This window comes from Mercenaria mercenaria, chromosome 4 (genome assembly GCF_021730395.1).
Source record: "Mercenaria mercenaria strain notata chromosome 4, MADL_Memer_1, whole genome shotgun sequence".
Lineage (NCBI taxonomy): Eukaryota > Metazoa > Mollusca > Bivalvia > Venerida > Veneridae > Mercenaria > Mercenaria mercenaria.
This window is the reverse complement of record NC_069364.1, coordinates 50,130,192-50,156,310: the sequence shown is the minus strand read 5'-3', so window position 1 is coordinate 50,156,310 and position 26,119 is coordinate 50,130,192. Positions and strand designations below refer to the sequence as shown.

The window sequence follows — 26,119 nt, the reverse complement described above, 5'->3', positions numbered from 1 at the left end:
GTCAAATCAAAGGAAAAGCTTGTTAACACTGTAGAGGCCACATTTATGACTTATCTTCATGAAATTTGGTCAGAATGTTGATCTTGATGATCACAAGGTCCAGTTTGAATCTGGGTCAAGTGGGGTCAAAAACTAGGTCACCGTATCAGATCAAAGGAAAAGCTAGTTAACACTTTAGAGGCCACATTTATGACCATATCATAATGAAACTATCTTGACGATCTTTAGATCAATAGGTCAGGTGAGCTATACAGGACCTTCATGGTCATGTAGGGTCAAAAACAAAGTCACCAGTTCAAATCAAAGGAAAAGCTAGTTAACACTCTAGAGGCCACATTTATGACAATATCTTAATGAAACTTGGTCAGAATGTTAATCTTGATGATATATAGTTTAAGTTCAAATCTGTGTCAGATGGGGTCAAAAACTAGGTCACTAGGTCAAATCAAAGGAAAAGATTGTTAACATTCTAGAGACCACATTTATGACTGTATCTTCATGAAACTTAGTCAGAATGTTAATCTTGATGATCTTTAGATCAAGGTAGAATCTGGGTCTTATGAGGTCAAAAACTAGGTCAAAAGGTCAAATCAAAGGAAAAGCTTGATTACATTCTGGAGGTCACAATTGTGGCCCAATCTTAATGGAACTTGGTCAGAATGTTACCCATCAATAAAATCTTGGACGAGTTCGATATTGGGTCATCTGGGGTCAAAATCTAGGTCACCAGGTCAAATCAAAGGAAAACCTTGCTAACACTCTAGAGGCCACATTTATAACTGTATCTTCATGAAACTTGGTCAGAATTTTAATCTTGATGATCTCAAAGTCCAGTTTGAATCTGGATCATGTTGGGTCAAAAACTAGGTCACAAGGTCAGATCAAAGAAAAAGCTAGCTAACACTCTAAAGGCCACATTTTAATTTTTGATTTATGACCATATCTTAATAAAGTTTGGTCATAATGTTAATCTTGATGATTCCTAGGTCAGGTGAGCGATACAGGGCCTTCATGGCCCTCTTGTTTGAGTAATTCAAGGGGCATAATCCATGAATGCGTGGGGCAATTTGGCTGGTTATTGAACTTGGGCAAGATATTATGCCCACATAGTTAGCAAGTTTGGTGAAGATTGGATGAAAACTGTTTGACTTGGAGAGCGGACATACTATGGATGACCACCCGCCCGCCACCACAGGTGTTCACATAATATGCCCTGCTCTTTCAGAGAGCCATTTCTGGAAACTTACAAAATTACTCCATGAATACAATGTAGTTTCATATGTGGAAGTGGTTCTGCTAAGGCTGGTATGGCATCTTTCAGGGTCCTTTTTTACCAGTAAAGCTGCATGTCCATATGTCATTTAACACTTACTACCAGGCAACTTCTTAATACTAAATATGTAATGTCAGAAGTATCACTATGTAATCTTTCATACTGAACATGTTTTCATCCTATGTTGACCAATGGTACAAAGTTCTTTTAAAACTCCTTAAAGCAGAATGTCCACGATTTTGTGTTGTGACCTAAGCAATAGTGTCCTATCCTTTGCTTTTAATGTCACACAAGTATTAAATGTTTAAGGGACTATTTTGCTTTGGTGCATTGCTCTATCATCTATCATTTTTATATAACTACATAACCAGGCATGTCATGTATAAGTCAGAAGTACCTGAATAATGAAATACTACTAAGTTTATACCTGTACATATATAGGGTTTTTATGTCCAAATTCTTCCAATGATCAAAGTATTTCAGTGATACAAATAGCCAAACATTCACCATAACTAAGATGTACACAATCCAGCCTCAACAGCTGATTGGTGGGAATGTCCTCTTTTGAGTTCGATCAGTCCCTGGCCGCTTCATACAAAAGACACCATTACTAGTAGCTCCCTTTTTTGTACCCCCCGACAACAAAGTTGTAAGGGGGGGTATACTGGTTTCAGGTTGTCTGTCTGTCTGTCTGTCCGTCTGGTCGTCTGTCCGTAGACGCAATCTTGTGCGCACCATCTCTCCTTATCCCCTTGACAGAATTTAATGAAACTTCACACAAATGATCAGTACCAACAGTAGTTGTGCATGGGGCATGTTAGGTTCTTTTAGAAAAAAAATTTGCAGAGTTATGGGACTTTGTTTTTTTGTTACTATACTATATACATAGACACAATCTTGTGCGCACCATCTCTCCTCATCCCCTTGACACAATTTAATGAAACTTCACACAAGTGATCAGTACCAACAGTAGTTGTGCATGAGGCATGTTAGGTTATTTTAGAAAAAAAATTGGCAGAGTTATGGGACTTTGTTTTTTTGTTACTATACTATATACATAGACACAATCTTGTGCGCACCATCTCTCCTCATCCCCTTGACACAATTTTATGAAACTTCACACAAGTGATCAGTACCAACAGTAGTTGTGCATAGGGCATGTTAGGTTCTTTTAGAAAAAAAATTGGCAGAGTTATGGGACTTCGTTTTTTTGTTACTATACTATATACATAGACACAATCTTGTGCGCACCATCTCTCCTCATCCCCTTGACACAATTTAATGAAGCTTCACACAAGTGATCAGTAACAACAGTAGTTGTGTATGGGGCATGTTAGGTTTTTTCAGAAAAAAAATTTGCAGAGTTATGGGACTTGGTTTTTTTGTTACTATACTGTATACATAGACACAATCTTGTACGCACCATCTCTCCTCATCCACTTGACACAATTTAATGAAACTTCACACAAGTGATCAGTAACAACAGTAGTTGTGCATGGGGCATGTTAGGTTCTTTCAGCGACAAAAATTGCAGAGTTATGGGACTTTGTTTCTTGTTAACATACTATGTACATACAGTCTGCATATGCAATCTTGTGCGTGCCTGATCTACCAAACCCTTACACACAATTTAATGAAACTTCACACAAGTGATCAGTACCAACCCTAGTTGTGCATGGTGCATGTTACATTCTTTTAGATAAATATTCTGCATAGTTATGGGACTTTGTTTTTTGTTACTATACTGTATACATACAGTCTATATACATACAGTCCACATAATTATGCAATCTTGTGTGCGTCAAATTGCAATGTACTGTGTCAGTGCATGTGGGGGGTACATTCATCACCTTTAGTGATAGCTCTAGTTTACATTATTTTAATGATTGTACTACAAGTTAAGAAAGCCCAGGTGTTAGTGGATACCTTGTTGGCAGCAATTTAATTTTGTAGCTCCAGTAATGTGCCCATCAAATTTTCAACATCTTGATTATTTACACTAGGACCTACAGTGTCAATATTTTGCCATGTTGACCTGCAAATTACGTATCAAATGCAAGACACATTTTTTTTAATGTTTGGAGGTGTTTTTAATTGTACTCTGGCTAAAAACAAAATTGTATCATTTATGTACTAGTTATAAGTGTAGATGTGCATGTAGTTAACAGATTACAAGACTTGCATTGAGAAATAATGCACATTTTTCTTCCCCAGAACTAGAGGTGCTTTTGAGAAAAGCGTATCGTCTCCCATAACTGCCTAATCATCTGAATAGTAAGTCTGTCTATATATACTGTTTACTCACAGAAACTATATCTGACAGTTTGGAATAAGTATTGGAGTAAGCAGCCTATCGGATAAGTGTTGGAGTAAGCGGCCTATCGGTAATTCAAGGACCATAATTTCAAAGTGCCTGGGCCATTTTGGCTAGTTATCGAACTTGGCAGATGACTTCTTGGCAAACACATTTTGTTCAAGTTTGATGAAGATCGAATGAGAAATGTTCGACTTAGAGTGCGGACAAGATTTGTGACAGACAGACATACTGACAGACAGGAGTAAATCAATATGTCTCCCACCACGCAGTGGTTCGGGAAACAATGTTTCACTCCTTGAGTGGTGTAATATTTCTGATGCAGACCACCTGCATATTTCTGGATGAGAATCTAGTAACCTAGAAAGGATATATAAGTCTTGACTGCAAATAAGCCAACGATTAATTGGTAGTATTGTTTAAGATAGTCCATATTTACAGGAAATATAAACAATATGATTCTTTATAATGTAACAATTTATTACTGAAATGCAACAACTCCTTATCCTTACTGTGACAGCAAAGTTTGATTACAATATCTTAATCACTAATGTAATACAACAAGATAACATGTAAATCAAAGTACAACGTGATACACAGTTTCAAATATAAATGTTACAGCAATGAGAGAACAAGTATCACGCTTTAATTCAGATTTACGAGGATATATGTTCAGTCTAAATGAACTTTGTTGAAACAGAATCTTTCTATACTAGTAAAATTTATAATTATCACTGTATTACGCAAACTCCACTCACACTTGTATTGCATAAACCAAAATTCAGAAACAAACTTCTCATTTTTAGGTAGTTCTGTATGTTTGATAAACTGGATGTCATGTAATGTCCTTAATTATATATAATAATGCCCAGTGTTCACAAAATATTTTTCGGTCTCCGCTGAGTTTGAGTTCAATTTTACGAAAACCTCGAGGTTAAATCCAAACTGAGACTGACCATCAATACTGAATAGCCACTTGAAAATAGTTATTAATTTGAAAATTAAGTTTTAAACATATTTAGATACAAATGAAGTTTCATTATCAAACTCAACTGAGACTGAAAATGTTTTGTGAACAGGTGCCAAGATCCAGCATAGAGAAATGCCCATGATTTCATAAATGGCAACCAGTGTATTAATTGATAAAACTGGCAATGTTAAGATTTTGCTACAGCTTCAATACCCTAGCAAGAAAGTTGACGTATGAAAAAAATCAAATGTGCTAAAATCAGATCTCTATTATCTAAGAAATAAGCTTACATATACATTTTTTTACCATTCCAAAAAACATATCAATTCAAAACTGGGAGTAAATTCATTTCATTCTACATTTTTTCTAGAAGGGTATGTCATCAAAATTGTGATTTTCCCTTAGACTGCAATTACAGTGACTTGCTTTGAAGAAAAAAAATTCAAATATGTCTGGCAAAAAAAAATCAGAACTCACAACCAATTTTTTTACTGGCATATTGCAAGGACATACTAAGCTTACATTATAGATATAGAACTGGATGACATGATTGTATGTCCCTAATCTTGAAATATTCAAATGGCAAGATTCCATGACAAGACTTTCTCCAAACCCAGTTTTATAACCATGTTGCCAGTTGGTTGCCTATGAATACACTCAGTAGGTATGACCTAACATTCACATACTTTTGATTCCATTAGACAAAGAGACTTACAATATGACATTAATATTATTTAACAAAATTTAATGACAGAATTAACATAATTCTGAAGATTATTTTTTTCTTATATTGGTTAAGTTTCCTGTAAAAAATATATGTAACAAAAATTTGTACAAAAGTTATAGCAAATGTGTGTGTTTTTTAAAGCGTCTGTTTTCTATGAAAAGGAATATTCTGAAATTTTATTGCTGAAAAACTTATGATTAATGGAATGATTTTAAAAAGCACAATTACAAATGTAATGCTGTACATTTAGTCTTCAGTACTTAATTATACATACAGGAACACACCACTTCATTTAATACATTTACAATTATCACACTTTAATACATTTTATTTACTTACTACAAATATTACTGTACATTTACCAACAGTAATGCTTCATGACATTTACTCACAATCAGTTCTTGCTCAGTACAGGTGTTATAAACATTTTTTTGCCATATAATAATATTGTAAAAAAAGACACTATAAAATCACCAAAAAAGACTGCATTGCTGAACAATCTAAGTTCTTCCTTTCTAAAACAAGACTTTTAATCACAACTGTTTTTTTAAAATGAACATTTTTTCCCATATTTTTTAATCATATTCTACTTTCTGTTTCTATTTCAAACAAAAGTCTCCCAACTTGGTTCATAATGAACCAATGCTTTTTGGCATTTCATATCCTTCAAACTTTTTTATACAGCTACCAGTATAACTGAACTTAATTTAACAGATGTATGTTCAGAATTTGCTACTTAGTTACTGTGCAGGGTTTAGTTTCTCGAAACAATGAATTTGATATTTTGTTTCATTATGTACAAGCACTCCCGAATACAAGCTGAAAAGACAAGAAGCAAAGCCTTTAACATAAAGTTACACAGAGTATTCTTCTCAACAGTGTTTCATGTACAACACAGACGAACTCAGAAGCAGGTATGGGGTTCTATCAAACACTACGACAGCTAGAATGATAGCAATGCTTGATACAAGTTCACGTGCTTGGAACAATGGTTGATGTATCTGTATCATGTATATCAAGAAGCTGCAATAGTTCTTGGTACAAGTCCTAATTCTTGTAGACATACTGTAGCTGACTGTGCTTTAGCCAATTTCTTGTTATTACTGGCAACTGAAGGTTGATAGTCTACACCATTCACTCTAACCTGAAAAGATGAGGGGTAGTTATATACATATTTTATCTAATGAATACATTTCCTTTTCAATACAGGATGTATCAGTCATAAAAGTTACAACACACAAACACAGTTTACTCTCTTTCTGCAAATGTAGATGCTATGATATTAAGCTACAGGGAATGGAATTGTAAAACTTATTTTCTCAGAATCTGGTGTGTGTCAGAGAAGGGTGGGGCTGGGTAATAAGAAACTATGGATAAACAGCTGAGAGGGGGACTGGGTACTAAGAAACAATGTGGATAAACAGCTAAGATGGGGACTGGTTACATAGAAACAATCTGGATAAACATCTGAGAGGGGGACTGGTAACATAGAAACAATATGGACAAACTTCTGAGAGGGGGACTGGTTACATAGAAACAATATGGACTAACATTTGAGAGGGGGACTGGTTACATAGAAACCATATGGACTAACATTTGAGAGGGGGACTGGTTACATAGAAACCATATGGACTAACATTTGAGAGGGGGACTGGTAACATAGAAACAATATGGACAAACATCTGAGAGGGGGACTGGTTACATAGAAACAATATGGACTAACATCTGAGAGGGGAACTGGTTACATAGAAACCATATGGACTAACATTTGAGAGGGGGACTGGTTACATAGAAACAATATGGACTAACATTTGGGAGGGGGACAGGTTACATAGAAACCATGTGGACACACACCTGAGAGGGGGACTGGTTACATAGAAACCATATGGACTAACATTTGAGAGGGGGGACAGCTTACACAGAAACCATGTGGACACACACCTGAGAGGGGGACTGATTACAAAGAAACCATATGAACTAACATTTGAGAGGGGGGCAGCTTACAAAGAAACCATGTGGACAAACATCTGAGAGGGGGACTGGTTAAACAGAAACCATATGGACACACACCTGAGAGGGGGACAGCTTACATAGAAACCATATGCACTAACATTTGAGAGGGGGACAGCTTACACAGAAACCATGTGGATAAACATCTGAGAGAGGGACTGGTAAATGTAAAATGGTGTGCATATTCACCATATTGCCCTCTAGTATATTTAAGGTTCCTGTTTTTGAAATTTTAGACTCAAGGATGTAGAGCACACAATGTGCCCTCCATTGACATATTGGTAAGTGACTAAAAAGTAAAGAATGCTTACCTTGAAGAGAAAATCTTTTTTATGAGCAGGTCCGCTTTCATGTACCAACTCGTAATGTGGAGGACCCCAATGCTTCTTGTTACACAATTCTCCTAGCGCAGAAACTGGGTGTTTACCTGTACAGGATACAACATGCAATCATTCATTTACTGTAGTCATTTTACTACATTGGCATTCCGTTTTTATTGTTAAAAAGATGTTTATTTTGCAGTGTCTTAGATGTTTAATGGTTGAATATATATGTTAATTCTATTTCATTGTTGGGATTTTATTTCACTGACTGATGCACTACAAAATCAATCAAAATAAGTCCCCGAAGATAATAATGAACTATCGCTATATAGTAGTGTTGAAAAGGAATTATTTACCAGTTAAACCAAGAAAAGATAATCAAGGTGGCGCAAATTTTCAATAGTTTTTTTTATTTATATTAAGCCAGAAGCAAAATGGCCCAAAAGATCAAATCTTTGAGCAATAATGTTAATATTGTGTGAAATGAGAGATTTACCTGATAAATCTTTTACCCTAGGTAGTTTTGGCTGAGTTACTTTCTTTCCTTCCCCTTCTGTAACCAGACCTAAAACACAGTAACTTAGAATAAACAAGTGCATCACCTATGGGTGCCATAGCTCATCTGCAAGTGCTGGACAGTACGTAAGAAAAAGAGAATTTCTAAGTACAAAAAGGGCCATAATTCTAACAAAAGCAGGTTAGAGTTATGGTTCTTGGCCTGCATAGTCCTCTATTGATGATAAACAAGGGTGCAAAGTTTCAAAGCTGTAACTTTTATAGTTTTTGCGAAAAGGTGGATCTAAACAAATATTTTAACCAAGAAACTCAAAAAAAGGGCCATAATTCTAACAAAATGCAAACCAGAGTTATGGGTCTAGGTCACAGTTAACTAATGATGATAAACAAGTATGCAAAGATTCAAAGCTGTAGCTCTTATAGTTTTTGAGGAAAGGTGGACCTAAAAAAAATCTGACGGCGATGACAAGTGATGACAATACCTCGTAGATTTTTTTCAAAAATCAGACAAGCTAAAAATGGCATTTATAATGAGCAGACATAAAGGCATTGTCAGTCATATATCTACCTAAGGTTTTGCTAATGTATATTTCATACAGTAATTTTATGGAGAAGACTTGAACTGTTTTGACTTTCTTGTTTGTGTAAATGTATTCACAGAATTTATTTCCCACCTGTAATACTTTTTACAGCAAATTATTTTCAACACAAGACCTACTAGTATTAAAGTACATGAATATGTGGAAAAAAAACCTTACCCTTCCTGTCCACTTTGAAATCCAACATCAGTGGTTCCTTAGTTCCCTCATTATTTTTGCCGAGGCCCTCGCCATGTTTCCAGCCCATTTTCTGTAGCAGGAACATACCGATCCCCCCAGTCACTGGGGCAGCACTTGTGAACACATCCTGGACAATGATATGATAAACACAATGTTAAATCACTGTTTATGGTTACGTTTAATGGTCAAACTGTATATTTCAAGTTTATCCTATAAGAAATTTTTCAAAGTAAAGTGCAAATTTATACCAAACAATCAGATTGTCAAAATCTCATGATATTCTGAAGTAATGTCACAACAATCAAAGCTGACAGTGAACAAGAGAGCCAAGATGACACCAAATCGCTCACTTGAGTTTCACACTTAGAATAAACAACATTGTTTAAGGATCACTAGAGTAAAATTATTTTGAAATTGGGCCAGTCGTTTCTGAAAAGATTTTTGTTTGTTTTCGGTTTAACGCCATTTTTCAACAGTATTTCAGTCATGTAATGGCGGGTGTTTCTGAAAAGATATTCTAAATATTTTCCATAACAGCCATATCAAAAAAGGTAGCCATGCCTCATGGCAGCCATATTTTTTAATAAAGTGAAAGATTTGAAGGAACCTGGTGTATTGTCAGCCAAGAAATTATTTCAAAATCATGCAATCACTTTCTCAGGAGAAGAATTTTTAAAGTTATTGCTTTGGTTATCATGGCAACCAGAATTCTGCATGGATGATATATATTTGAAGGAATCTGAAAGAGGAATATCCAAGGAACAATATTGTGAAGTGTTACTGAAATCGGCTTAGAAGTTAAGGAGATATTCTTTGAAAAAATTGTGGAAAACTGACAGAAGGACAATAGATATCTAGTGATCCTAACAGCAGCTTACCAAGAGTGCCTTATGCTCAGGTAAGCTAAAAATTAAAACAATTTCTAACTAGAGCTATCACTAAAGGTGATGAATGTACCCCCCGCATGCACTGACACAGTACATTGCAATTTGACGCACATAAGATTGCATAATTATGTGGACTGTATGTATATAGACTGTTTGTATACAGTTTAGTAACAAAAAACAAAGTCCCATAACTAGGTAGAATATTTATCTAAAAGAATGTAACATGCCCATGCACAACTAGAGTTGGTACTGATCACTTGTGTGAAGTTTCATTAAATTGTGTTTAAGGGTTTGGTAGATTAGGCACGCACAAGATTGCATATGCAGACTGTATGTACATAGTATGTTAACAAGAAACAAAGTCCCATAGCTCTGCAATTTTTGTCGCTGAAAGAACCTAACATGACCCATGCACAACTACTGTTGTTACTGATCACTTGTGTGAAGTTTCCTTAAATTGTGTCAAGGGGATGAGGAGAGATGGTGCGCACAAGATTGTGTCTATGTATATAGTATAGTAACAAAAAAACAAAGTCCCGTAACTCTGCAAAATTTTTTTCTGAAAGAACCTAACATGCCCCATGCACAACTACTGTTGTTACTGATCACTTTTGTGAAGTTTCATTAAATTGTGTCAAGGGGATGAGGAGAGATGGTGCGCACAAGATTGTGTCTATGTATATAGTATAGTAACAAAAAAACAAAGTCCCATAACTCTGCAAATTTTTTTTCTAAAAGAACCTAACATGACCCATGCACAACTACTGTTGGTACTGATCACTTGTGTGAAGTTTCATTAAATTGTGTCAAGGCGATGAGGAGAGATGGTGCGCACAAGATTGTGTCTATGTATATAGTATAGTAACAAAAAAACAAAGTCCCATAAATCTGCAAATTTTTTTTCTAAAAGAACCTAACATGCCCCATGCACAACTATTGTTGGTACTGATCACTTGTGTGAAGTTTCATTAAATTCTGTCAAGGGGATAAGGAGAGATGGTGTGCACAAGATTGCGTCTACGGACAGACAGACAGACGTACAGACAGACAGACAACCTGAAACCAGTATACCCCCCCTTACAACTTTGTTGTCGGGGGGTACAACAAGGCAGTCTGAAAGACAGCTTTATCCCCTGCCGCTGTTATGGATAGTGACCTTGACCTTGTGCTTGCATGGCTGACTAGTGGGTTTTGCAAACCATCTCAATAAGGTGAACAATTGACCAAAGTTTCAAGAAATTCCTTAAAGTGATTTAGCAGAAAAGGCGGGGACAGGAAACTGAAGGCTCAAACATTTGAGTTGTGACCTTGACTTTGAGCTGGCATGGGGGTGAATTTTGAGTTCTGCACATCGTTTTGATAAGGGGAATATTACAGCCAAGTCAAATTAAAATCCTTCAAGGGGTTTAGGAGATACAGAGCTGACACAAAATGGAAGGCACAAACCTTTGACCTTGTGTTGTGACCTTGATCTTTAACCAACATGGCTGACTAATGAATTGTGCACATCGTCTTGATGACGGGATCATTTGATCCAAGTTTCATGAAGATCCTAGAAGGGGTTTAGGAGATACAGTGCCGACACAAAATGGAAGGCTCAAACCTTTGACCTTGAGTTGTGACTTTGACCTTGATCCAACATGGCTGACTCATGAATTCTGCACATCGTTTTGATGAAGGGATCATTTGACCAAAGTTTCATGAAAACCCTACAAGGGGTTAAGGAGATACAGAGCGGACACAAAATGGAAGGCTCAAACCTTTGACTGAGTTGTGACCTTGACCCGAAATGGCTGACTCATGAGTTCTGCACATGTCCAAGTTTCATGAAAATTCTTCAAGGGACTTCAGTTATGTAGAGCTGACACAACTGTTACAAACTGACAGAAGGATGGGCAGAGACCATTCCTATAACCCACCACCACTTGTGGAAGGGGATTAAACAAAAGAAATATGTACAAAACAGCAAATAGATGAAGGATTTACAATTATATTTCTTTTCTGACAGTAACAGTTGAATGCTGCATGCATTAAGAAAACATTAGAATCCATTAGTGGCAATTTTGATCAGGAATGTACTTATCTAAAGTACGGTAACATGAATAAAATGTACATTATATATACATCTTGTTGCTGCTTTTAATAGGTACTGAAACTGAACAATGACCAACAGTAAACAATGTTCTTTACCAGATTCAAGCTGCATCACTTTACAAGTAAATAAATACTTTTCCCAATATTTTCCAATATTCAAATATTCTGAATACTCATCCCATGTCAGTCAGATTAATAAAAAATTTTGAAACTAAGCATTTTTTGATTATTCACAAAATTAAATGATTTCCAAGTTATCTTACAAGACAGAATGTTTGTGAGTTTCAAATGTACATGTTCATACAGACCATGTTCACCATTCTGTTCTTTTTAAATTTCTGAAGACCTACAAGGAAAACAATTAATAAACCAGGACCCCCACAGACTCCCCCAGCAGCCAGAGAATTGTATGCCAATTAGACATGTAGACTTGTTACAAAAACAATGTTCGGACATTTTCAGTTTCATACCTTTCTCTGTAAATTAAGGCTCTTGATGAGAATCTTTTTCACAACTTCTGTAGAAAATTTCTGTTTAAACTTTCTTTGGCTCAATATTTCTAATCTTCTTTTCTATATTAAAGACATAAACCAACGAAAAATGTCTGAGCAATATGGAGCAAGAATGTCCCATTTATTTTTACTCTGACCCATCTAGATCAATGTATGTTAACTATTACGTAACTTTATTAAACCTATTTCAATAAGTCCCAGTCACCCAAACCTAGGAGGAGGGATTTAGTCCAGGTTTGGTGGTGCTGCGTGGGGGAATTACGTTCTTGCCTACTTTGCAGGAAAAGACAAGATTGTCCCTAAAGAAGATCACTCAATTTTTCTCCTATGGAAAAGACCAGCTACATGTGGACATTATGACATTATATTCATACCAAATTCCCATGCAATTTGTACTTCACACTATCTTTGAAAACATTGTATCTTGACATTAATGGTATGCAAGGAAAATTCGTTAATGGGACTGTGCAAGACAGATGTTTTCAAAACCCTCGGGACAGAGCAGATAAGAAATCTTGCTTACATGTATTCTCTGTTTCTCATTCCTCACTGCCTCTCAGGTTGGAAAAAACACCATCATACATAGTAAGGCATGTAAGACCCTTATATTCTACACTCTGATCATATATTATTAATGAACAATAGACATTGATAAACAGAATGCGAAGTAATTCGAATTACTTTGTGTTGAAATATAATTTGGCAGAAAAGCACAATTTGTTTTCTAAGATACATTGTATGTTTTACTGATGTTTTGGTTAAACGATTTAAGAATAAACTTGTTATTTTGATTTTAATCATTGGTCAACCATACAAAACCCTTTAAACAAAGCTTGGTTATGCTTTACACTCACAAAACTTTCTAATTTTGATCAATCCTTATAATAAGGAACATTTTTGCTATGAAATGTGTTCTATACATTCACTAGGATTCGCAATACTTACCATAGCAATCAAAATATTACAGAACTTGTTTTTCATGAAACAAAAACAATATATAATGTGACTTTAAGCGTAGGCTCTTTTCTGGAAATGGTATCCCTGTCTGCACAATATTACATTCATAAGAACTTGTGTATAGCTGCAAACTCCCAGCAGTGGTTACCTCCCCTGGCGCTACATTTACTGTAAGGGGAGATCACTGAGTAGGAGGCTGGTAAAGCTAGGCTTTCTGTAGAAATTTTTCATATATATACCTAGTTTTTCCAGCTTTTTTTTAATGTAAAACCTGTTGCACTGATGCAGTTAATGCTGTGAAATCATCCCCTCATGCATTCTAATGGAATGTATTGTGCAGACAGTCATACTATTTCCACTTACCATGTACCAATATTTCGCACAATCTGACAAATTGTCTACCACTGAGAGACTAGTTGGTGCCCCTCGCTAGTACACGCTGCTGCTGTCATCATGTAGTGATCACACTTTAAACTTATCTGCATTGTGATTTCATATTTCTCCTGTTTAACATATTCACCATTATAATTTTTAAGTATACTGTAAAAGCATATATTTTCGCTGGGTCAAAATTTCGCCAATTTGGAATTTTGAGTATGTTCCCGAGGTTAAATAAACGCTAAATTGTAAAAATGGTCACTACTTGAATTTGAATAATACTAATGATGAATATTTATGTGATGTGAGGATTAATTTTCATGAGATGTAGGGCCTCGCGAATATAGCGAAAATTAAACCCTTGTGAAAATTTCTGCTTTTACAGTAACTTTGATGGAGCTAGGTTAATGTGTGATAATTTTCGCCTTAAAAGTAAGAATTTAAATATTAAATTTATGGAAACTTATATCAACTTTACTGTCAAATTCAGACTATAAATGTAAAGATTAGGTTCATCAAAAATTATATGAGCTGTTGGGCAAATCTAATGCACTTTTTGGCTGTATATGAATCAAAACATATCCTGTATTGTTAAATCAGTATTAAACTAGAGATGCTTTTGAGAAAATGTCTCCCACAACTGCCCCATTGAAAAATGTCTAGTTTCTCTCCATGGCTTTAATGAATGGACCCAATCAGTAATTCAAGGGCCATAATTCAAAAGTGCCTGGGCGGATTTGGCTAGTTATCGAACTTGGCCAAGGTCTCATGATCAAACTCCAGTCTGGTGAAGATCAGATGAGAAATGTTCGACTTGAGTGTGGACAAGCTTTGTGACAGACACACAGACTGGAGTAAATCAATATGTCTCCCACACCACTGTGTGGTGGGAGACATAATAACTTTTTTATTCTATGCTCATGTTTTATTGATAAAAGAAACTTATTCTGATGGCATCAACATTCAGATCCAGGTGATACAAGTGACTAAACTGTTAATGCACAGGTGTTTACTGATATTGAGTTACATGGAGATTCTATGACAAGATCATAAATTTACCATAAACGATCATCCAATGAAGTTTTACATTTGTGAGATGGCCTCTAAAACGGGTAATAGGAAGAGTGGTTGGGGAGAGGCATGAAAAATGTGTTTTAATATTTTGTAGCAATACTATGTATGAATCGGCCAATTAACGTTCTGTCTTTTTGATGTTACTTAACTTCAGTTTTACAGAAACCTTGATAGAATAACCTGCAAAATTATTGTTAATATTTTGTTGGGTGTTGATCTTTTTAGTTTCTTTCATCATTCACAACAATATAATTAACATAACTTAATAAAATCATAAAATTTTTGTTCATAAATGTAATGGACTTTTAACAAGATGAAATATGAAGTCACAATGCAGATTCAAATATTTGAAACTGTCAATTTACACTTTTTTAAAATATTTTTTAAATCCATAACAATATGATATAATAAATGTAAAATCTGACAGTTTTAATATTTGTTATACATTCTACAAAATGTCTCTACAGAAACACAGTAGAATGATCGCTGAAACTACAAAGTTAACTGAGGCCACAAAATTATCTTGAATGAAAAATGAAAATTGCCCATCTCTTCAGCAAACACCACTTGTGTCTGTACATTGTATCTATAATTCAATCACCTGACAGTTAAAACTTTAAATGGTTCAAAACTATCAGTCTGAAAGAAGAGTTAATTATTATGGGCAAAGAAAGACATAACAGAATCGCCATATCCTCAAGAAAGCATGCATCACCCAAATCAAACTTTATCAAAACTCACTTCACACTTTTTATTCAAACAGTTAGGCAATTGTCAATTTTCCGTGATAAAAATGTGGCCAAAATTCCACCGACAGCACTGGTTTCCGTATTTCGCACACCTGCAATTAAATTAACTGTGTTTACTTCTTCAGTTTTGTCTGCTCTGTGCGTTATGTCCTCAATATTTTTGGTAGAGAACATTTAACTGTAACTGCATGATTTAGTTTCAAAGTTAGTTCTTTTTATAACTGAACATTTAATGTGATGATCGCTAAAAAGTAACTGAATATCTAGAATGAATGTAAATACATGTATCTATATTGGTATAAACAGAACACTGGTGGGCCCACTTACTGTCACTGTATGGTCATCTGTTTCTTGCTGATAATGCAACACTAATCTGTATATTACCTTGGAATGGGCTTTTGAGTTGGGAAGTGGGGATGGGGGACAGTGGTTACAGACATTTAAAATACACCAAGAAGCACAAGACAAAGAAATAACAGAAACTGAAATGTAATGTATACATGTGTAAGTAAATGTTAAGAGGGGTTAAATCCTAAATAATATCCCACTTGCACAACTTCCAATGCTGAAAAACATTTCTGCAAAATTTCAAGACACCAGGTCAAATCCTTCTTGAGATATATGCTGTACAAAATTTTAGGCACTTGAGACATATTTTTGACAAAGTTATGAGCTGCAATGCTGATACTGCTGACTGAAATCTAAATAAAACCCAGGTGCACAACTTCAATTCTGAATAATATTCTTATACTATGTCAAACGCTTTTTGAGACACCGTGGAAACATTTATTTTTTGCGGGCATGAAAATTCATGTTTTTTACCAAACTTGTAATTATGTGGGGATATAAATTTGTATATTGGGTGGAAATATGTTTGTTGAAATTTTGTGGATTGCTGTAACCAAGAAATCCATAAAAATGAATTAACCACAATTACTAATGATTCCACAGTAAGAGCAACACAAATATTTAAGCCCTTAATGCATATTTTTGGCTATGTTAATGGTCATAACTCTGGTCTGGCTGACAAAATCCAAACAAAACCCTAGGGACCAAACTTTATATGCTAAATAACAAGGTTTCATGACTGAAGATCTTGTGCATTTTGAGGCACCTAAGATACAAACTTTTCGGTCCTTCACACACTATTTTGACTAACAAGGGTCATAACTCTGGTGTATCTCAGTGAAATCGCAAATAAAATGTTGTAGGACATATACATTTAGAGATAGCACAACAAAACTTTGGACAGATGCATATTCGGACAGACTGACAGACAAAGGCAAATCTAAATACCCCCATCTCAAATTTCAGGGTATGGTTGGGGGCACAGAAATACTTACTTTCTTTTAACATTTGTTTCTGTCTATACTATAAATGAGACTTTAATCAATACATACTACGGACTATTATTTAAAATCATCAAGAAAAGGTAACTATAATATAAAGATGAATTTGATGAAGCTGGTGATGGTGATGATGATGATGGTGGAAATGATTGTGCTATAAAGGATAATGATATGAGCTATATACTATAATACTCCATTCTCACTTTTATTAATTAGCTCACATGGTATTAACCTAACATTTCTTGCTTAACTTTAACTTAGTCTTGTTCATTTTTCCTTAATAGCATCAGAGCAGACAAGAACTAAATTAGTATTTTTGTAGTTATAAAGTGCAAGTATGTATATTGTTTGTACCTTTTTAAGCCAAGCCTGACGCTTCTTGTTGCCCATCAACTCTTCTTGTGAAAGAATATTGGCCCCTGTACTTCCTATAAACTGGCCTGGTAAATTCTTAGATGCAGCCCACATACTTGCCTGCAAAAACAAACACACATTTTTTTTTGTATAGACCTATAATCAACTTTTTACCTGTTATGATTGGATATGAGCAGATGAAGGAGAATATGCAACATTTTCTTATTTAGAAGACCTATGTGATAAAAAGATCTGCTCTCTCCCTATTGAGCTATGCAGGCAGGCTAATTTCAGCATGTAACTAGAAGGTGTCTTTGTCACAAAAACATATGTGTCCCCCCCTACATATACCTTTAGGTCTGAAGTGGAACTTGTTGGTGGCTTGGTACTTATCACTCTTGAAAAGTTTCGTCAAAATCTGTCCAGCAGTTTGACTTATGAAAGCCGGACAAGATTTTTCAATTTTTAGCTCTGGTGGCCATTTTGTGCAGTGAAGCGGACCGTGCTGGCAATATGCACAACTAGGCTTGGTACTGATCACTCCTGTGAAGTTCCATCGAAATCTGTCCAGAAATTTGACCTGTGAAAGCCAGACAAGATTTTTCAATTTTTAGCTCTGATGACCATTTTGTGCAGTGAAGCGGAACGTGCTGGCAATATGCACAACTAGGCTTGGTACTGATCACTCCAGTGAAGTTTTGTCGAAATCTAGCCTGCAGTTTGACTTGTAAAAGCTGGACAAGATTTTTCTATTTTTAGCTCTGGCGGCAATTTTGTGGAGCAAAGCAGAACGTGCCAGTGATATGCACTACAAGGGTTGGTACTGATCACTCCTGTGAAATTCCTTCGAAATCCAGCCAGCAGTTTGACCTGTGAAAGCGGGACAAGCTTTATGCAGACGAACGGATGGAGAGACGGCAAAAGCAAAAACAATATGTCTCCACCATAAAATGGGGGAGACAATTGTTTCTGTAACTTTAAAAAAACATTTTAGTATGTAATTACCCATTCCTGTGCCTTGTTAAGTATAATTTTAGCATGTAATTACTGTTCCTATGCCTTGGTAAATACAAGTTTAGCATGTATTTACCTGTTCCTGTACTTTGGTAAGTATAATTTTAGCATGAAATTACCCATTCCTGTGCCTTGGTAAGTATAATCTTAGCATGTAATTACCAGTTTCTGTGCCTTGGTAAGTATAATTTTAGCATGTAATTACCTGTTCCTGTGCCTTGGTAAGTATAATCTTAGCATGTAATTAGCCATTCCTGTGTCTTGGTAAGTATAATCTTAGCATGTAATTACCCGTTCCTGTGCCTTGGTAAGTATAATTTTAGCATGTAATTACCCGTTTCTGTGCCTTGGTAAGTATAATCTTAGCATGTAATTATCCATTCCTGTGCCTTGGTAAGTATAATTTTAGCATGTAACTAGAAGATGCTTTTGTAGAAAAGCGCATGTCTCCCCCAATGCATAGTCGTCTAAGCAAGAAGTCAATAGAGGACAGGAACAAAAGTCAAAGAGACACTGATGGTTGGCTGCAATAGGGATCATATACTTGGCATGTCCAATCATCCCACTAAGTTTCAACATTCTGGGCCTAGTGGTTCTCAAGTTATGAACTGGAAACGGTTTTCCATGTTCAGGCCCCTGTGACCTTGACCTTTGATAGAGTGAACCCAAAATCAGTAGGGATCATCTGCTCTGTATGTCCAATCATCCTAGTAAGTTTCAACACTCTGGGTCAAGTTGTTCTCAAGTTATTGATCAGGAAGCGTTTTCTATGTTCAGCCCCCTGTGACCTTGACCTTTGATGGAGTGACCCTAAAATCAATAGGGGTCATCTACTCTGTAAGTCCTATCAACCTATGAAGTTTGAAGGTTCTAGGTCAAATGGTTCTCAAGTTATTGACCGGAAATGGATTTCCATGTTCTGTTCACTGCGACCTTGACCTTTAATAAGAGTGAGCCCAAAAACAACAGGGTCGTCCACTCTGCAAGTCCAATCATCCTATGAAGTTTCCATATTTTGGGCCAGGTGGTTCTCAAGTTATTGATCGGAAGTGGTTTTCCATGTTCAGGCCCCTATGACCTTAACCTTTGACACAGTGACCCTAAAATCAATAGGGGTCATCTACCCTGCATGTCCAATCATCCTATAAAGTTTTAACATTCTGGGCCAAGTGGTTCTCAAGTTATTGATCGGAAATAGTTTTCCATGTTCAGGCCCCTGTGACCTTGACCTTTAACACAGTATCCCCAAAAGCAATAGGGGTCATCTGCTCTGCATGACCGATCATCCTATGAAGTTTGAACACTCTGGATCATGTGGTTCTCAAGTTATTGATCGGAAATGGTTTTCCATGTTCAGGCCCCTGTGACCTTGACCTTTGGGGGTCGTCTACTCCATAAGCCCTGCCACCCTATGAAGTTTGAAGGTTCTAAGTCAAATGGTTCTCCAGTTATTGTATGGAAATGAAGTGTGACAGACAGATGGACTGACAGAAGGACAGGGCAAAAAGAATATGTCTCCCCCAGTGGGAGGGAGACATAATTACCCATTCCTGTGCCTTGTTAAGTATAATTTTAGCATGTATTTACCCGTTCCTGTGCCTTGGAAAGTATAATTTTAGCGCAGGTATCATTTGGATTCTCCTGTAACTTCTTCATTGCATCGAGTCTCTCTGATACAATCGAGCTTATATCCACTGGCTGAAAAATATAAGACACATCAAATTCCTTCCCTGAACTGTCCACCATTGTGCTTAAATCAAGGGCTTTTTATTCATCATAAAGAACGGATATAAGGACCCACTCCTAAAGACTTAAGGTACACCACTCCAAAAATCTACAATTTAACACTGTAATTCCAAAGTCCTTGTCATTTTCTATAAACAATCTATCAGTTTACTTTTAAATATAGTAGAACCATGACTACTTATTCTAAACAATGAGCCGCGCCATGACAAAACCAACATAGTGGGTTTGCGACCATTGCTAACAGTTTCTCTAACTGCAACAGGCTCTGAAAGCGAACAGCATGGATCCTGACCAGACTGCGCGGTCGCAAACCCACTATGTTGGTTTTCACATGGCGCGGCTCATATAAAGAGGTAATTCACTTGCAAAATAATTTTACAAAGGCATAGTCCAAGTGAATTACAACATACAGTGTGTAACCAATTTGGAATGTTTTGATATACTGGTATTAAGACATGGTTCTAGTATATTTTATTTTGATTCTGTCTTTTTCGGTAAACAAGTAGTCTATAAGATTACATAAGGAAACCTATTTCATAGCATATATATACGGTACTAAATATAGTAGATTGACCTGATGTCAGTGCTAACCGTCTTTTAACAGTATTGAAATAAAGGAGCTGTACGTCTCAAGGAATAACTTAGGACTGCATAGGTATCCAGAGAATTATTCTGCGTGCCTAATAATTGATTCAGATCATGTGAATTAAGTGAAACACCGTTCCGTTATATCATTTCAATTCTGAAACATCTTTTAAACAAGGCAGTCTGAATGACAGCTAAATCCCCCGCCACTGCTATGAATAGTGAAAGGGTAAACCTTTGATTTTAGCTGTGACCTTGACCTTGAACTGACATGGCTGACTCATGAATTCTGCACAACGTCTTGATGAGGTGATCATTTGACCCAAGTTTCATGAAAATCCTTCAAGGGTTTAGGAGATACAGAGCTGAAACTTGACCTTCAGTTGTGACCTTGACCTTGAGTTGACATGGCTGACTCATGAGTTCTTGATGAGGTGATCATTTGACCCAAGTTTGATGAAAATCTTCAAGGGTTTAGAGAATACAGAGTGGACACAAAATGGAAGGCTCAAACCTTCGACCATTAGTTGTGACCTTGATCTTGAGCTGGCATGGTTGACTCATGATTTCTGCACATCGTTTTGATGAGATAATCATTTTACCCAAGTTTTATAAAATTCCTTCAAGGGGTTTAGGAGATATAGAGCGGACACGAAATGGAAGGCTCAAATCTTTGACCCCAAGTTGTGACCTTGACCTTGAGCCGGCATGGCTGACTCATGGGTTCTGCACATCGTCTTGATGAGGTGATCATTTGACCCAAGTTTTATAAAATTCCTTCAAGGGGTTTAGGAGATATAGAGCGGACACAAAATGGAAGGTTCAAACCTTTGACCTCGAGTTGTGACCTTGACCTTGAGCCGACAAGGCTGACCCATGGGTTCTGCACATCGTTTTGATGAGGTGATCATTTGACCCAAGTTTCATGAAAATCCTTCAAGGAGTTTAGAAGATATAGAGCGGACACAAATGGAAGGCTCAAAACCTTTGACCCTAAGTTGTGACCTTGACCTTGAGCCGGCATGGCTGACTCCTGGGTTCTGCACATCATCTTGATGAGGTGATCATTTGACCCAAGTTTTATAAAATTCCTTCAAGGGGTTTAGGAGATATAGAGCGGACACAAAATGGAAGGCTCAAACCTTTGACCTTGAGTTGTGACCTTGACCTTGAACCAACAAGGCTGACTCATGGGTTCTGCACATCGTCTTGATGAGGTGATCATTTGACCCAAGTTTCATGAAAATCCTTCAAGGGGTTTAGGAGATAAGGACCGGACACGATTTTGTTACGGACGGAAGGACGGACGGACGGACGGACGCAGACCATTCCTATAATCCCTCCGCCACGGCGGGGGATTAATAAAACACCGTATCAGATGTGGCAGCAATCTTCCTTGGCACAAAATGATATGCCAATGTGACATCAATAATGCCATGTTTTAAAGAAAATGTGCATGTTTAGAATGTATAATCAATACTAGTTCACAGAATAAAACTATGGGATTGTCATTTTCACAATTTCTTGCCTTCTCTTTGTGTTTTCTGAATTTTCTGGACCCAAATTCATTCCCAATGAGATGAAAAATGACTTGGCAAAAACAGACGTCCTATATAATACAAGAGATCATAGAGTGTTCTTGGCGCCCACCATTGAGTCATTTTTGAATGTTCCAAATTTCAAGACTAGCTCAAAATCCTAAAAGTACTAATAATTAAACCCATACCCTAAACAAGAGAGATGACACCATTAATGAGTTATATGCAATTTTTTTTTCTTATTATGGAAAAAAAAAATGCATATATAATTACTTATATTATAACTAATAATTAAACAAATTAATCATCAATCTACCAGGGTAGTCCATTCACTGCTGAGGTGTAATAGGAAAATAATGAACCACTTGAATCATTATCTCATTAGTGTCTGCAGACTTTATGACCCTTCTACAGGTAAAGCCATAAAAAACCAATTAACTACTTGGAGGGCGGCTGGATATAAAATTATATCAGAAATCAAAATTAACAAAGGGCCATAACTCACTCAAAAATTGTTGAACCAGTCTGATTTTCAGGGGGACACAACTAGGGTACCAATACATCATCATTCTGACAAAGTTTGGTCAAAATCCGCCCAGTAGTTTCTGAGGAGATGCGATAACAAGAAATTGTTGACGGACGACGGGCCACGGACGCAGAGATTTGAATAGCCCACCATCTGATGATGGTGAGCTAACAAGTGTATATAACATCTAGATCTTTTTAAGTCTGAAAGTATTTCATTTTTAAAATCAACAGACATTGTGAGCAGTTTTATAACTGAAAAATAAAACATAAACAAACCTGTTCTGGTGGTTCCTCAAATACTTTAATATCTGGTTTGGGTTTGGGTGGTGCTGGAGGTGGCATCAACGCTGGTACTCCACCCACTGTGTTTGTTTTTGGCTTTGGTTGGGGAACAGGGTCTGGTTCAACTGGTACCCATTCTTTGTCTCTGTGCTGGGAACCACTAGACACAGGATAGGTAATTCGCAGTTGTGCATTCTGGGTTATTCTCTCTTGTGGTGAGACAACAGGCAGCTGTTTAGAATTCTGAAGATGAATTTCCATATAAAATTAAGTACCTAGGAAGTTTGGACTTTGAAAAAACACATAATGACTTACAACTTTGCTCATAAGTAATATTAAAAGAAAAGCCAAAATATCTGAGAGGCCCAAAAAAATATTTTTTTCCACACGATTTCATCACAAAATTGGTAATAAAATATTAAATGTATAAGTACCACCCATCTATAAAACAGACTACATTATGTATTAAAAGTGAAACTTTACCTTGATATCAACAATAATAGAACCTGGTTCTTTTACAAGGAATGGATGGTGCAACATGTCTTCATCCTCAGAATTTCTCGATGGCTCTTCGTCAGATGAACTCTCAAACTCATTTCTTGATTTCTTCTTCAGTATTTCTTTCTCTTGTATTTTCTTACAGTACTCTGTAAACACAGATCTTTTTTCTGAGCTTGGTGAAACGTGTGATATCAACGGTTACGTCATACATTCAGATATTTTAATTCTTCGGAAGGACTATTAAGCTATATCTGCTATTTTCCCTTTCAAGAAGATAAAAGATGTCCATTTTACTATGCATATAAAAAGGAAAATATATTTCACATTTCAGTTCCAAATTGACTGTTATATGCCTTTTCGTTGATTCATACTTGGTCAACTAAGCAAAGGTACAGCCAGTCTGCTTCAATTTTTAACTTTATAATACATCATATGTCAATCAACAGTGGGTCTATTACCTGTTAATTCCTCCACTGATTTTCCCCCAGATTTTATTGCCACATCTAGCTGAGGTCCTCCTGATCTTGCATTAGATACTGCATTTTTACTGCAAAGCACAAACACAAAAGATAAACATGTTTTTATCAAACAAGACTAAAGTTGTAGAGCTAACAAGATGAGTCTGACACACCCTGTCCAATCCTTCTACCCCCACTGTTACATTCCAACTCTATCAATCAGTACTAAAAACAAGAGCTATATACTGACAAGGCACTCAACTATTTGAAGCCCTTCCATATGATACTAGCTCACATACAAAAGTTTTACCAAACTAGAGTTATGTAACTTGTCATGTGAGGTCATCTCATGATGCCAAACCTGTGTGTGAAGACAGAAAGCACTTGGCAAGTTTTTGAGAAACCTACTTACATGCTAAACTTCTGTAATATAGACACCGATGAAAGGGTGACAACAAAATTTCTTCAATTTAAAAAACAACTCAAAAACTGAAGTTAAAAAACTTGATTGTTGATTAATCAAGATTACAGTTACAAATACCATTTATGGTCAAAACTTGTCAAAAAACCTAAGTTTTTACTATTCATACAAATGAAATAACTGGTATTTGCCCACCATTTGTCATTTTACTACTTTATCTGCTTTGAACTCATTTTACAGGCACATGATTATGTAAGAATGACAATTTAATTGTCTGAACTCATACAGTATATTACGCTAGATCTGGCTTACTTTTTCGTGCAATTTTAGGACTCAAGCATTCATCAGAGACACAATCACATCACAAATCATTAGTTCTTGATTTGTCAAGGCCATGATTAATATGCACAACAACTATGATTAAAAAACTTACATTGCAATTTCCCTGAGTTTGGCTTTATCAATTCTTAGACGTAGATCTTCCAATCTTTTCTTTTCCTTCTCAATGAACCTGTCTCGCTCTCTGTCAGGTGATCGACTACGTGATCTGTCACGTTTTCTAAAAATAAAAAGGAATTAAATCAGTACTGTACAAAAAGAATAACCAATTCATCAAAAAATAAGGCATTTCAATTTTATTTTTCCACAGATTACTAACTGTTCATTTCTATATCTCAATAATCAGCAGTTATATTCTGAAATCAATACACAAATATTTACCCTTTAAGAAATCTGTAGGCATCAAAGTCACCATATTTACTTCTCCAGAATCTGTCAGGGCTTTTACTTCTGGACCTTGATCTCCGCCCTCTTGACCTTGATCTTCTTCCCCGAGATCTTGACCTTCGGCCTCTGGACCTTGACCTAGATCTGCGTGAACTTCCTCTATCTCGAGATCTAGAGCGTGACCGCCTTCTTGACCTATCTCTTGAATAAGAATGTGACCTTGACCTTCGTGACTTTTTTGGAGATCTTGACCTAAAATAAATTGTATGGTACTTAACCAGAAATAAAGATTAGCACTTACCTGCACTTAGTGTGTCCCTACTTAGAATGGTCATCTTCTGGTCCACGGAAATTCCCTACATAATGACCAGCTGATAATAACTTTTCATATAACATGACCCTGTCCAAATGCACTATAATCATTATATAATCATTATAGAAAAACATTCACATCAATACATCGACAAAAGTCATTTTTACGTAGTTAATACTTTTGAACAAGCAGCTTACAAGTTGTTACTTTACCATGGAGACCAAATAACTGTGTAACAATGTCAATCAAACACTTCGTTAATCAACAATTTGTTTCAGTCAGTCCCTTCAATGACCACTATAAACAGGATATACAGTAATTATTACCTTGAACGTGGAGTAATTGAGACCTTTCTTTTTGACCCTGGTTTTTCCTTCCCAACAACTACAACCCCATCTTTCTCTTTGTCCTTATCTTTTTCTTTATGTTTTTTCTTCTTTTTATGTTTTGCTTTCTTCTTTTTCTTCTTCTTCTTTTTCGACTTCAATCCAGATTTTGATTCTCCTTCTGAGTCACTGATTGATCCAGTTCCTGAGACTTCATTATCATCATCCCCATCATCATCAGCATCTGGTTCAGAGTCTGAACTGTCACTACCTTCAGAAGATGAGGATAAAACCTCACCTGTGAAATGCAAAGTTAAACATAGATAACTGCTGCTTCTTTAACGTTTAAATTTTATACAAAAACACAAGCTGTTGGAGGGTCATCGTGCTTGTTTATTTGGAAATGTATATTATT

General features: G+C 36.2%; 1 protein-coding gene across 4 annotated transcripts in view; it reads right to left on the bottom strand.

Annotated features, from left to right (window-relative positions):
• Positions 1–4,046: 4,046 nt before the first annotated feature.
• Positions 4,047–26,119, bottom strand: part of LOC123551640 (protein Son-like) — a 27,099-nt gene continuing 5,026 nt past the window's right edge. Inside the window, exons 3-15 of one of the 4 annotated variants that reach the window (XM_053541117.1) lie at positions 25,705–26,002; positions 25,060–25,317; positions 24,773–24,898; positions 23,919–24,007; positions 23,443–23,606; positions 22,954–23,202; positions 19,868–19,978; positions 17,267–17,386; positions 12,364–12,465; positions 8,892–9,039; positions 8,114–8,182; positions 7,606–7,721; positions 4,047–6,428 (exon numbers count right to left, since the gene is read on the bottom strand). In XM_053541117.1, coding sequence (XP_053397092.1) covers positions 6,300–6,428; positions 7,606–7,721; positions 8,114–8,182; positions 8,892–9,039; positions 12,364–12,465; positions 17,267–17,386; positions 19,868–19,978; positions 22,954–23,202; positions 23,443–23,606; positions 23,919–24,007; positions 24,773–24,898; positions 25,060–25,317; positions 25,705–26,002 — 1,979 coding nt within the window. In that variant the 3' untranslated portion in view covers positions 4,047–6,299. Of the gene's footprint in view, positions 6,429–7,605; positions 7,722–8,113; positions 8,183–8,891; positions 9,040–12,363; positions 12,466–13,725; positions 13,866–15,555; positions 15,656–17,266; positions 17,387–19,867; positions 19,979–22,953; positions 23,203–23,442; positions 23,607–23,918; positions 24,008–24,772; positions 24,899–25,059; positions 25,318–25,704; positions 26,003–26,119 lie in introns of those variants that run through there. The other 3 variants (XM_053541118.1, XM_053541120.1, XM_053541119.1) reach the window with 3 other exon arrangements.